Source organism: Brienomyrus brachyistius, chromosome 25 (assembly GCF_023856365.1).
Source record: "Brienomyrus brachyistius isolate T26 chromosome 25, BBRACH_0.4, whole genome shotgun sequence".
In the NCBI taxonomy this organism is placed as follows: Eukaryota; Metazoa; Chordata; class Actinopteri; order Osteoglossiformes; family Mormyridae; genus Brienomyrus; species Brienomyrus brachyistius.
The window spans coordinates 6,831,810-6,845,282 of NC_064557.1; the positions used below are offsets into that span (position 1 = coordinate 6,831,810).

A 13,473-nucleotide genomic window follows, 5' to 3' on the forward strand; every position below is an offset into this window, starting at 1 on the left:
ACTAATGTAAGAGGATATTTCATTTTCATTAAGATTAATTACTTTATAATTTCATGTTTATTTTAGTTTTGATTCTTTTTAGAGTACCTAAAGATAAGGGAACTATATGACGCTTTGGGAGCGGAGCAATAGTGTTCTTGTGGTTAGGAGCCGGTACTATTTGTATATATGGGCGCGAAAAAAAGGGGGGAAGTCAGTCTTCCATGTTCAGCACAATACGTTGTCTCCGCGTCGTCTCTGTACCCACGGCCTGAAATAAAGATAACGCTGAAGTACCCCAAAGTCAGCGTTACACTAGGATTAAAAAAAAAAAGTGGACCAACTGAAGAGAGACTCCAAAGAGCCACCAAGAGTGAGAAGCTCTCACACCATGAACCATTAACCCATCACCTGAATCCACACAAATAAGATCACTTGGGTGCAATGCAAAGTTTCAAGACCAAATTCCGGCACGACGAACTTCACCCACTTATTTCCAGCTTTTGCAGTGCAACTTGGGTACGATCTACGCCTCTTCAGAAGAGTCGCTCACCCCGGGCACCTTGTAATGCCACTGACAAGATGCTAAGCTAACAGCTAGCTCAACTCCAGCCGCCTCACCAAGACACCATCACCGGAAACCCATTCAACCCCCCACTGCCCCCACCACCACTACCTCAAAACACCCATTTACAAAGCATTACACATCATATGAAAATAAAATACAGAACCGGCTCTAAATTCCCCACAGCTGCTCTTAGCTTTGTATGTCACTGGCAGGATTAAAGTCAGGCCCCCCCCCCCGACAGCAGCAGCTCCGACGTGACTGAGGCTGGAAGGATGGGACAGTAATTTACCACGAAGCCCATATCATCCGACGTGAAGTTTAACTGCAGGAGGCAAGGCTGAGGTTCCCATTAACGACCCTCATAAATCCCACTTAAGAACAGGCAGACAGAGGCTGCCTCATGCAAATGAAGGAGTCACCTGATACGGGGGGAGGGGAGGGGGGGGGGCACAAATGATCCCGGGGAGCATCAAAGGAACATGAATCAACCCAGGCAGCAATCAAACGGCGGCTATAAACCGCCCAAGAGGACGAATCTGGAACAAAACACCGGCTTCCATTCGAGAGCTGAAATTTATTCTTTATATTACAATATTAGTGGATATTTTAAAAAGACAAAAAACAGGAAAGGAGAAGCCAAAGGTTACAGGAAATGGCAGCATCACATGACGAGGGAAGAAGCGTCGCGACCGAAAACACTGATGTGCGGCTTAGAATTCGTAACATCTGACCACAGATAATGCGTGACGGGACGGTAAATTAGCGAACCCTCACACTCTGCAGGTGGACAGCAGGTCCTCCACCAGGTGCTTGTACACCCAGGCGTCCCCTTTCAGCCGCTGCCGCCGGATTCCCACCACCTCTGGCTTTATCAGCAGACACACCTCCAGCTCGAACTGCATGGTCACCTTACCGAAGTCCGAGCGCGTGCTGCATTTCAGGGTGTACCTGCGCAACGGGGACATCACATCGCATCGCCGTGCTTAGGAACATCCGAGCGAGACCTTGACTCAGGCCAAGACAACACCCGAGTCACCTGTAACGCTATGACAATCCTAACATCATCCCTGTATGAATTGCGTACACAAGTAAACACTCATTCACCCATTCGCTTGTTCATCCCACACTGCTTCTGACTGCAGGTAAACGGTGCTGTGCATAAAAAAAATCACTTTTGTACTTGTACATCATATGCTATTTGCGCTGCTATGACAAGAAAATACCTTGCATTTTAACCTGTATACCGCAAATGAAGTCCAGGTAGCATATGAAGATAAAAACACATTATTTTCATAGCAGTACAAATGCACATAAAATAAAATCTGCGCTTTTGCAAACAATCGATTGTCACACGTATCGTTCTGAAGGTGATTGCGGACCAGTTATGTGCAGCCCCGTTTATGAACTTTACCGCCAGTATTCCGGTAGTAATTTTTAAAGCATGAGGCCAAAAATGCTACAATTTTGGCCAGTAGTGCATGTATTATATCGTATGATGTACACTGCATCGTATGATGTAGGACTGCATGATACCACATCGCGGCAGGCGAAATTTGTGAGTAGTACCACGATATTTATAAAACGGTAAAGATGAAAATTACCCAAAATAATCTTTAGTCAGAACAGAACTCGATACCTGCATGTCAAAAAAGTTTGGGGTGTTGCTGCAAGTGTCAAAGCTGTGCTAACAAATGCGACGTGATTATTGCAAATGCATAGACCGCAATGATGCGGGAGTGATATATCGTGCAACCCTGCTTATAATAATGTTCTAGCACAGCTGCAGGGGGCGCTGTGGTCAAAGCACATCACACAGAGATGCTCACCCTTTCTGTACAAAGTCCACGTTCTTATCTGGCAGGACGCTGAGGATCTGGTTGAGGACCTGCTCTGCGTTCACCTGGCTGGTCAGAGTGACGTTGTACTGGGCCTGGACGGGGAGCACGGTATACCTCAGACTTGTAGCTGGCCTGAAATCATCTCAGGTCCAGATCGATAAGCATTACGATCACAGTAGCTTGTTGTACACACAGCAGCCTCCTGTTAAAGCTTATAACTGCAGACTGCAAGAGGATTAGATCTGTTATTTAAGGTCCCAATGTATGACTAACAGGAGGTTCTCCGCATCACATCGTCATCTGCTCCATCTGACCACTTCCAACAACTTATCAAGTGCAGGTTCGTCAGCAGCCCGAGTAGGAAGCTCAGAATGCAAGGCTGGAAACACCCCAGACTGGGTGTCAGTCTGCGATAAGGCACATTCACACTGAGAAACTTAGAAATGCCAGTTGATACCCCATGTCTATAGAGCAGCGTTTCCCAATCCAGTCCACATGAACCCACAGACAGCCAAAGTTTCTGCTCCCTCCCAGGTCCCAGTAGGCAGCAAAAACATGGACCGACTGTGGGTCCCCGGGGAGCGGATTGGGAAACACTGCTCTGGATTGAAGGAAGAAAGCCAAGGTGGGGAAAACACAAAGAGCCAAGAGGCCAAGCCTAACTTGCGAGGATGAGGTGCTGCTTATCGCGCCACCATATTCGGCACAGTAACATCAAACAAATATCTGCAATACCTGAAACAAATGACAAACTCCATCTAGGCCGCGATTCTGGGGATTTGGGTCTGATGGACGACCACGCCACTCGGGCCTCACCTTGATCCTCCGGGGGCCGTCCCGCAGAGCCCTCTTCTTGTTGGGGGTCAGCATGGTGATAACCTTGTCCAGCCCCCGCTCCAGGCTGCCGAACACCTTGGCTCCCTTCCGCTTCTGGGCACTGTCAGTTTGGGGGGTAGCCATGTCTAGGGACCGAGACCTGTAAGGGTGTGGGGGTCCTGAATATCAGCTCCAAAAGGAACATTAGTCACACCCAAAACTGGAAAGCTACATCTGTGTCTACCCAACAGTCTGAAATGGCACTTTACAGATCATCTAAATTGGTGGTGGTGGTGGGAGAAGACAAGGAAAGCCGTGTTTCCCAAACCCAGTCCTATGGGACCCCCAGACAATCCATGTTTTTGCTCCCTCCAGCGAGCAAAATTGCAGGAACGCCTTGGGGCCCCTGAAAATCAGGTTGGGAAACACGGCTTCAGAGAACCTTTTCTCTCTCTACTTGGATATTTTTGAACAAAAGCCAGATATTCCGTGTTCTTCTGCATTTGGCTCCGGTGTTGTGAGGGAGCAGAAATGTGGGGCCTGAGGACTGGGCTGAGAAACTGAACTAGAGCATCACAAAGGCTAAACAGTGGAACTATTTGCCAGAGCTAGCAAAGAGCTTGAGTGGGCTCATTACCTCCTCTCTGGGCTCAGGGCTACCACCTCCAGGAGCCCCTGGGTCCTCTGGTCTAGACATTGAGGCTCTTTGGAGACACTGCCCCGGTTGGCTGTGGAGACACGGATGGGTGCATGAGGATTACCGAGTGGTATTAGATGCGTGGTAAGAGGGTCGGGCTGCTGTGACTGAGCGACGGAAAACCACGCCGTAAGAGATGGGGGTGGGGCCCGGCTAGCCTGCGTTTTCCCGTGCCCCCCCCCCCCAAAGCTCCTTATTGATCTAAGAATCTTATTAAGTCATCACTCAGCTTAAGGGCCTGGATCTGGCTTCCGGGGGGGTGGATTTCACAGCCCATTTGCTCAACAGTAGGTGTGAAGATTCCATAAGAAGCCCCCCCGTTCAGTATGGAAAACGTCAACGCGGCAAGCAGAGGACGTCCAGAAGAACAGGAAAAGCCAGGCCGACATGCTCAGAGATCCTACTTTCTGCAATAAATGGAGCCGGTTCCAAAATGTCAAACCACTAAATCCGGCGGAGACATAAATGTAGACCCACTTCATTCGAATCTTAACCGGGAGGTCACACCCTCCTCGACGCTGAGCCACGCGTGCCAGCATTAGCGCACATCCTCATCCTGCGTACTGCGCAATAAAAGAGCAGGTACTTCTGCTGATGCGCCAGCAATTAAGCATTTCCTGTACACAACAGAAAAGACTGTGTCGGCCTTCATATGGCTGCTTTTGCCAAACCTTAATCAAAATCACACTAACCAAGATTTATTTATTTTTTGAGTTTACAAACCAGCAGACCGCAGGGACCCTCGGACACCCGAGGCACGCTGCATGCGCACTGAACCCCCCCCCAGCGCTCAAAGGAGCCCGTTCCTCATGGAGCAGAGGGACAATTTGCAAGGAGAAAATTGAAAAGAGCATTTACTCAGTTAAATACAGCCACAAGCTAAGGACGCTACCCTTATAAAACATTTTATCTAAGCCAATATTAGAAAAGCCGGTGGTTTTAAAAACAGAAAATTAATGACTAACAACATACTTTAGCCTTACGCTGTTTTTAATGGGAAACTCTTTATCTTTGATTAAATTGATAATTACAAACCCTAGCATAACAAATACTAATTTGTAAAACACGAATTAGTTTAAATGGAAGTGGCAGGCTAAATGAGTTTATTATAACTACAATTTATTCGCAAATGTAATCCAAAATACTACTTACAGTAACCGCAACAACTCAAAAAGCTAATTGGCCTTCATTTAGCAGTCGGGCGCCACCCACAGGGCAACGCAGAGGCCAATCGGATTGAGCGAATAAGCTGGAGACGTACTACTGGCTCACATGAGCAGTCAGCATTGGCTATTAAGCTACAACACTTTACGATGCTTCCGACTTCGTATGAATGAACGTGCATATCGTCGCTGTCCGATGAACACCACGCATTTCCACCTTTTAATGACTGACTTTTTACCCTAGAACACATACTTACGTTCTCTTCAGTCTACTGACAGCTTTTGGCATCTCTTTGACCGATGAAAAGATGTTTTACAGAGTCAAATATTTAACTAGAATGGGGTTGCAGTTTGGATGTACTAAAAGCCCCAGGGATAAGCTCACCATTCGGACTGTAGGCGGGGGGCCCACAGCCGGTGGGCGTGGCGAGGACGGCCTTGTTGGATCGCGTGCTCTTCCTACAGGAAGCTGGGGTGCGAGGGGCGGGAAGCACAAACGTGTCCCCGTCCTTCTGGCTAGATCCCAGGATGGTCAGGTTCTCCTTGTTCTGCTCGTGCTTCTCGGTGTGGGTCCGATCCCGGCCGGGGCTGGGGTGCACCTTGGCCCTCTGCTGCTCGGAGACGCCGACCTGCCTCTTCCGGGTTGTGAGAGGGTGGCGGTGGTGATCACAGGGGAACAAAAACAACCGTCACGGTTAACCAACTAGAATACAAGCTAACAGAAGTCTGAAGGAAACACAAAGCAACTCCATTATCCAAGCTTTTATAACCTGCCAATCGGAACACTGAAGAATAAAACCCAGGAGATAAAACTTTTCATGCAGTATGTATATCCATCCATCCATTTTCCAAACCGCTTATCCTACTGGGTTGCGGGGGGTCCGGAGCCTATCCCGGAAGCAATGGGCACGAGGCAGGACACAACCCTGGATGGGGGGCCAGCCCATCGCAGGGCACACTCACACACCATTCAGTCACACGGACACCTTTAGGCAATTAGCAACTACAATCAGCCTCAGCATGTTTTTGGACTGTGGGGGGAAACTGGAGGAAACCCCACGACAACATGGGGAGAACATGCAAACTCCACACATATGTGACCCAGGCGGAGACTCGAACCCGGGTCCCAGAGGCGTGAGGCAACAGTGCTAACCACTGCACCACCATGCAACTTACAGTGCTAACCACTTACAGTGCTAACCACTGCACCACCATGCCGCCCCTTACAGTGCTAACCACTGCACCACCATGCAGCCCCCGTATGTATATTAATATTATTATTTTCTTGCATTGACACATTTCTTTCGCTTCCTGATACAGATCTGAGAATGAACTGAGAACCCAATAACGTACGTGGTACTAAAACCCAGACACGATTAGCACCCTGAAAAGAGTTAAGCGCGACAGGCAGGCAGTGATGCAGACCAACAAGACAACACGGACACTGACTGGGTTTTCCGTCAGGGGCTTGGGTGAGAATACAGCCGAGGGGGTGTCCTTCTCCTGCCGGTCGGTGGGAGGCTCCAAGGACAACAGGAAACGGGGGCTGGGCGACGGTGCCTCCTCACCAAACTTCAGGGTCTTCTTGGACTGGGGACACAAGACCTTGACTTTGAAGGTGACCTGGGCTGGGTCAACGTCACCGTCATTAACCATATACGGTTATAATTTACATAGAACTATATATTAATAACAGGGTGTAACGTCCAGATGCAACACTAAGGATGACATCACATAGCAAGGACCAATCACAGACAGAGGGTGGGGCCAGGGCAGGTGTGACCTTCACCTTCAGCTCCTGCGGAGGAGAGATGGGGATGTCTACCACGGGCACGTCTGGGCGGAGTCTCACGGGCTTCCCTCGCTGCTTTTTCGCCAGGAGCAACAGGTAAGTCGCCGTCGTGTGGTCATATTTCCACTAGTCACACAAAGTCAAAGAATATTAATTAAATCACCCATCATCCATATCTAAAACTATGTTCAAAACTGCTGTAATTTAAACAGTAATACCCCAAAGAGCAATAAATCCTAACCAATTATGAAAGGACGCATTACTCATAATTAAAAGCTACACAAGACACATCTAGCCTCTCGCAAATGAACCGGTACATTTTCTGTGCTCTGCTGACACCCAGTGGTGAGACGTGGAAGGAGGGGCCGCTCACAAACCTCAGACACCAGCTGGATGGTGCTTTTCCTGGAGCGCTTGAGCCTCACCGCCATCTCAGTGATGCAGTCCTCGTCGATGTGGCCCAGCTGAAACGCACGGGGAGAAGGCTGTAAGCCTCGGGGATCTCCGACAGCGTGGACACGAGGCTGACCCCGGCCCCCAACTCCGCGCTGACCCCGATTCCGTCATAGCAAAACCCCACCCTCTCTCACTACGCGTCTTTCCTGTACAGATAATGCTATTTTATTTGATTACCTTCACACAGTAAATTGGACTTTGGACTACAGTCCACAATCGACACTGGGGAACACTGAATGATCTCCACTGTCAGACACCTGGGGGAAAGTAGAGACACTCACAGGGTGTTTGCTGTGCCACTCCACAGGGCTGCTGTAGCCCTTCATGACCCAGGGGTGATCCAGCAACTGACGCACCGTTATACGACGCTTTGGCTCCACCTGCAGGATGAACCCAGGAACTTCATTTACATAAAAAAAAACCCTGCAGACAATGCAATTATAAACTTAACCGGAATCAGTGACACACAAGCTAAAGCGCAACACCAAATAATTGACAGGTGGACATTTAAATATTGCAATGTGGTTCGTTTAAGTAGATGGTACATCGGAGGGTGGTGTTAGGTTGCTGTGTCTGTGACCGGAAGGTCGGCAGTTCAAATCCCAGGGTCGGCACTGAGATTTCACTCTTGGACCCTTGAGCAAGGTCCTTAACCCCAATTGGACCTCGTTTCCTCAAAAAATTGGACGCTGCTTTGGATCAAAGCGTCTGGTAAATCTGCTGTCGTCTGAAGACAAATGTGAGGGTGAGAGGAACAAGGATCCCTTACCTGCATCATCTGGCTGAGGAGGACAACGCTGCCGGTGGACAGCCAGGATGGACTGCTGTATTTGCCCCTCTGAAAGACACACAGGAAGGGCATGCAGATGCATAAGCCATCGCACCACGACGGACCGCAGGGTGGTCCAGCACGGGTCCCGTACCATGATCTTCCGGTAGAGGACCATGCAGTTGTCGTCGTCGAACGGCAGGAACCCGCAGAGTAGGGCGAACAGCAGGACCCCCATACTCCAAACGTCAGCCTGAGGGAACAGGGGTTAGCAGCAGGCTGGTGTGGGGCGTCACCACGGCGACCACATCCAACATCTCTCTGCTGCATTCACCGTATGTTTAGCCGACTCTTTAATCCAAAACAACATATAGTGCCACTCAAGAGTTTGGACACGCAAACAAAGTAGAGTGAGTGCCACGTCACATGACCTAGTCACATGAAATGCTGTGGCAGGTGTTTCACTAGAGTGCAAAGGATGTGCAATTTGTTTTCAAATACTTAAATGTCTATCGGTCAGTGCGTAATTCCACACATGTTATTTTACAATGTTGCCATCTTCATAATTATTATAAATGCGACGAATAGCACAAATAATCATTTCGATAGGTGTGTCCAAACTTTTGACTGGTACTGCTTTTTTTTTTGTTGTTGAGACAATAGGGTCAGCCAGTCCCTGGAGCTATTGGGTTTAAGGATCTTGCTCAAGGGCCCAATGGTGACTCTGGGATTCAAACTGATGACCTTCCGGTTACAAAGCCATTACTATCCATGTAGGACTCCTGTGAACTGTAATGTATGCAACGTTCATGGCACAATTGCAATTATTATAATGCTTATACTGCGACTGTTTGAACTGGGTGCGGCTGGATGAGTGAGCTTTGCACACACCCAGTAAAACATTCAGACCGATCTTAACCCCGGATGTGGACTGGCCACCTATTAACACCGTTAATACTAACCTGAGAAGATCACGGCACCAAAAAATAGGGTGGGAGCCAACACCCCCGTGAGCTCAGCGGAGACAGAGCACCCCTCACCTCAGAACCGATGTACGCCTTGCCCTGGATGAGCTCTGGGGCTGCGTAGGCGGGGCTGCCACAGCATGTCTTCAGCTCGTACCCGAGTCCTCCCTGTGAACAATACAGTCATCCGTACTAAAGAACCACACAAAAAGACAAATATAGACAATATACAGTATCACATAGAATAATTTCCATAATAATAAATAAGCATAGCATTCGGGATGGTAAGAAATAGGTGGTGAATATGATAAGTACAAAAATTGTGCAGCAGAAAGATAAATAAATAGATATTGATTAGAAAGTGGGCTGGTAGATGGGAATCTGCATTAAGGAGGAAAGCAACAGATGGAGTCTGTTTTTAGCCAGTATATTAACCATCGGGACCAGAGAGAAAACGTGACTGCAGTGGAAAACACAGGCGATTCCATTGGTTAACATACTTTAGGTTTAGCGCATAGCCCAAAGTCGATCAGCTTTAAGTTGTGGTCCTCGTCAATCAGCAGGTTCTCCTGGAGGATAACGGGACGTCAAAACGCTGCAGACGTGCTGAATATAGACTGACACGCCCCATGGGGGATGGTGCTCCCACCGGTTTGAGATCCCTGTGGGCGAATCCTTGGCTGTGGACGTAGGCCAGCGCCGAGACAATCTGTCTGAAGAACACGCGGGTCTCGTCCTCCGAAAGGCGGTCTTTGGCGATGATGTAGTCGAATAGCTCTCCGCCGGGACAGTACTGCACCAAGAATGGAGGGGACAAGACTCAAGACAAGTCATGGAGTTAGAGAAAAGCGTCCGGTTTGAAAACGACCACCCGTGACTGTCTGCGGTCAAGCGACACAGGGCTTCCCTACCGGTTATGCAGGGAGCATTACCTCCAGCACCATAAAGATCTTGGTGGACGTCTCGATGACCTGGTAGAGACGACACACGTGCTGGTGGCTCAAATTCTTCATGGCTTCAATCTCTGTCTTCACTCGTGGCAGGTCCGCCTGGAGGTGAAGAAAGGCTGGGCATTCATGATGACAGCTAGCAGTAATGCACCTCAATAATTGCTGGACAACCATTACTTAAAAAAATGGAGGAAGTCTGGAACATACATATGTAAAAAATCTCTATAACACGGATTTTTTGTGCAGAAATATTGGTGTGAACTGTTTCTCATCGTGCGTGCATGTATTAGCGCATATGCACCCGGCAGTGGGAAGACATCTCTCCCAAGGGTGCCTACTGTTGAGTTCTAATTTACTCCAGGCTAACAGTGACCTGGTATTGAAAAAAGCAATTACGGATAGCTATCATTACATCCAAAGAATATACAAGTACTAATCAGAAATATATACCCCAAGGTCCTTCTTTTCCATTATTTTTATTGCAACCTTTTCTCCAGTAAGAATATGCCTGCCGAGCTTCACTTTCGCAAAACCACCTGAAAAAAATATATACAGAGGCAGGAAAACAAGTTAGTCTCCTAAATGTAGCTGGAGACGCGGTGCGGCGATGAGATGCGGCATCATACCTGCGCCGATGGTCTCGTACACCTCATAGTATTTGAGGAGCTCCGCGTTACTGTCCGCAGGCATCGTCCCGAACTCGCGTCAATGTCCAGCCTGAAACAAGACATAATGTAGATCAATTCAGCGCATCTGGAAAATGATTATTATTGTTATTACCGTCAAAGTCGGCGTAACCACAATGCAACTCCTGATAATTTCCCCGTCACTTATTTGCACGCACTGAGTTTGTGGTCGTTTAAAATTCTACTAAAGACAATATATACAAGCTACCTCACCGCGAACGTGCATGTACAGCCGACTACACACCCATCGTTAACAAAATATCAACAATGTAAGCTACCTTATGTACTATTACCTGCTTTTCGCCATTTATTTAAAAAGGGAAAAATGAAAAGGAGTTTTAAAAAAACACACCTACCGGTTTATCCACAGACTCAGTTTCAAGGCCAAGATCTGGAAAAGTTTGAATTTCCCACTAAGTGACGCACTTCCTGTTTCCGGCTTCCGGACTCAGTGGGACGCCGCGCGCCCCCCGGCTTTAATGCAAACGCGATCGGCCAGCTGTTTATCAATATTAACTATTAAAATATTGCCCGATTATAAACATTTTAAAATACTACAAACTGTGCCCGGATATGTCTCAATAATCGGTATAAGAAAGGAGTGAACAGTCTAACGCGACTCATAAGTTTATATTCATAAACTGTAACGTTATGAGCATGGCTGGGATATGGTTGTTTTGCTTCGCTTTTTTTATGGAAATGCCCCTTATGCGATTGAAGGATGTCTATTTCGAAAAGGACTGAGGATTACGTTAAGATAACTGTCGTGACACTTTTGAGGATAAAGCTGAACATTAAGTTTTTTTGTGTGTTTTACAATGTGCAATCTTGCTCATTTTAGGAGGCTTACAGTCATTAAAAAAACTTCAATCCAAATGCTACTGATATTTGATTAATAAATTATTCGTACGTTTATTTGACCTGCCAGTGATATTTATCGGAATGTATAATATAGAGATAATAAAGCAAACTCTAGAAACATAAAAGCAGCGAAACAGCATTCCTGTTTCATGTCATGTTCCATATTATGAAAATAACGGTTTTATGGGGTGCACATGTAAAGTTATTTTTTGCTTCTAAAATAGGACTTCTTTTTGTTTTATTTGTATTGTTTTGTCTTGAATACTAAATGCAAAACGAGGTCCTACCTTTTCCAGTCTACATAATTAATTAAAGTTCCGTGGGCGTACATTGCTTTCTTCGCATTTCCGCACACTTGTGTAACACGGCGCTGCGTCTGAGCGGCGACCCGTCACCATGAGCCCCCGGGGGGAGCGTTACAGGATCGGAGCTGGATGATCCTCCCCACTCCGATTTAGACCCGATATGTCATCGGGCCGGCTGTAACGCGTGGTTTTAACCACTTGCGCCGCTCTCTATCTCTCTCCTTTTAATTCTGAATCCCTGTGATGCTTCAAACACATGCAAATGTGACGGCTCCACCGGCATCACAGGGTTTACTTGACACATTTCGCTGGGGTGGGGTTGTATTCCAAGGCCTCTGTTCTTCATTTTTCAAGTCATCCTTTCATTTTTTTGTTCCTTTTTTTCCTGGTCCTCCCTCTGTTTATACCCCAATGGATAATGGGAAGCGTAAGCAGGGCGTAGAGCTGTTTTTGTGCTTTATTGTAATTGCGCCCGCCCCCCCCCCTCCCCACACGTTTGCCCAACAGTGGGCTGCCTGGCCTCAGCAGGTACCCAGCGGTAAGTCAGAAAGGGGCTGCCAGGTCTGTTCCGCTCTGATCCAGATTCAAATTCCATCAAGCTTTATTGGCAGGCGAGGGTCGCAGGGCTGCCAGAGCACTCCCTCATTCCCGCTGGCTCGGAGCAAGGAGGGAGAGGCCTGGATTGCCAGGCTGCCAGCCCCCCATGCGTGTCCATGCGTGTGTGTGGATCACTGTCCACTTAAAGGCAGTATGAGGATTTGTGGGTTTATGTGTGTATGAAAGAAAGAGCTACAACACATTTTTACACATTTACAGCTTTCTTATGATACTGCATAAAACACATAAAACCTTGTGTGTGTGTGTGTGTGTGTGTGTGTGTGTGTGTACAGGAGACCCTTGAAACTGGCATTTTTTGATGAGGAATCTTACTTCTCATTTGGGGACTGGGGGCATTTTAACAAGCTGTGGTTTGATTTTTTTTCTTCTCACCCTCTGAATGGTCCCCCCCCCCCCAGTCACAGCACGTGGTCCCATCAAAGAGCCCATTAACATACAGTTCTCATTATCCCCCCGCTTCATGGGGAGCGAGTGTGGTGCTCTGGCAAAGTCACCTGCAGCCAGACGAGGCCAGGCGTACTGCAGATCCTGGACGAGGAGTGTGGGCCTGCTTCTGCTCGGTGACAAAGCCCTACTCAGCAGAAATCAAAGCCGTTTCTACAACCAGGGGCAGCACCTTAAATTATATTGCATATAAGATCAAATAACTCATTTCTTTGTAACTTCGAAGGAATATTTTTTTTACAGGACTACATCTTACATTACTGACGTTTCCCATTCCACATCAACATACGCAGCTGCCTCTGTCACGTTGAATTGTTTGAGGATTTAAATAGGTTCTTTACCTTTAAGTCCTTTAATGGCTTTGATCAATCCTTTATAGCACTACCTCTGCCCATATTTCCATGTTTATAACACCTACAAGCTGATATTCAAGAAAAAAGTACTTTAATGCAACTCATATTGTGTTACTGGCTAATTCAAACGGATAAAAAAGAAATCAAACACACTGGATAACAGACTTGAGAAATGGCACATCTTCTAGTGAAATTAATCAGGCAATGAAGTTG

General features: G+C 47.4%; 1 protein-coding gene across 3 annotated transcripts; it reads right to left on the bottom strand.

Annotated features, from left to right (window-relative positions):
• Positions 1-1,101: 1,101 nt before the first annotated feature.
• On the bottom strand, positions 1,102-11,974 carry melk (maternal embryonic leucine zipper kinase). Of its 3 annotated transcripts, none has more exons than XM_048996548.1 (18): positions 11,828-11,974; positions 10,620-10,710; positions 10,444-10,529; positions 9,976-10,092; positions 9,693-9,836; positions 9,544-9,612; positions 9,119-9,211; positions 8,233-8,331; positions 8,079-8,147; positions 7,591-7,689; positions 7,231-7,317; positions 6,851-6,979; positions 6,511-6,651; positions 5,447-5,696; positions 3,839-3,929; positions 3,202-3,361; positions 2,374-2,477; positions 1,102-1,495 (listed from the first exon to the last, which is right to left on the bottom strand). In XM_048996548.1, the coding sequence occupies exons 2-18, from the start codon at positions 10,681-10,683 to the stop codon at positions 1,318-1,320; spliced, it is 1,980 nt and encodes a 659-aa protein (XP_048852505.1). In that variant the 5' UTR covers positions 10,684-10,710; positions 11,828-11,974; the 3' UTR covers positions 1,102-1,317. The 3 variants fall into 3 exon arrangements, with proteins under 3 accessions (XP_048852505.1, XP_048852503.1, XP_048852504.1); XM_048996546.1 differs by lacking the exon at positions 11,828-11,974 and adding an exon at positions 11,036-11,288; XM_048996547.1 differs by lacking the exon at positions 11,828-11,974 and adding an exon at positions 10,973-11,032.
• Positions 11,975-13,473: the final 1,499 nt, after the last annotated feature.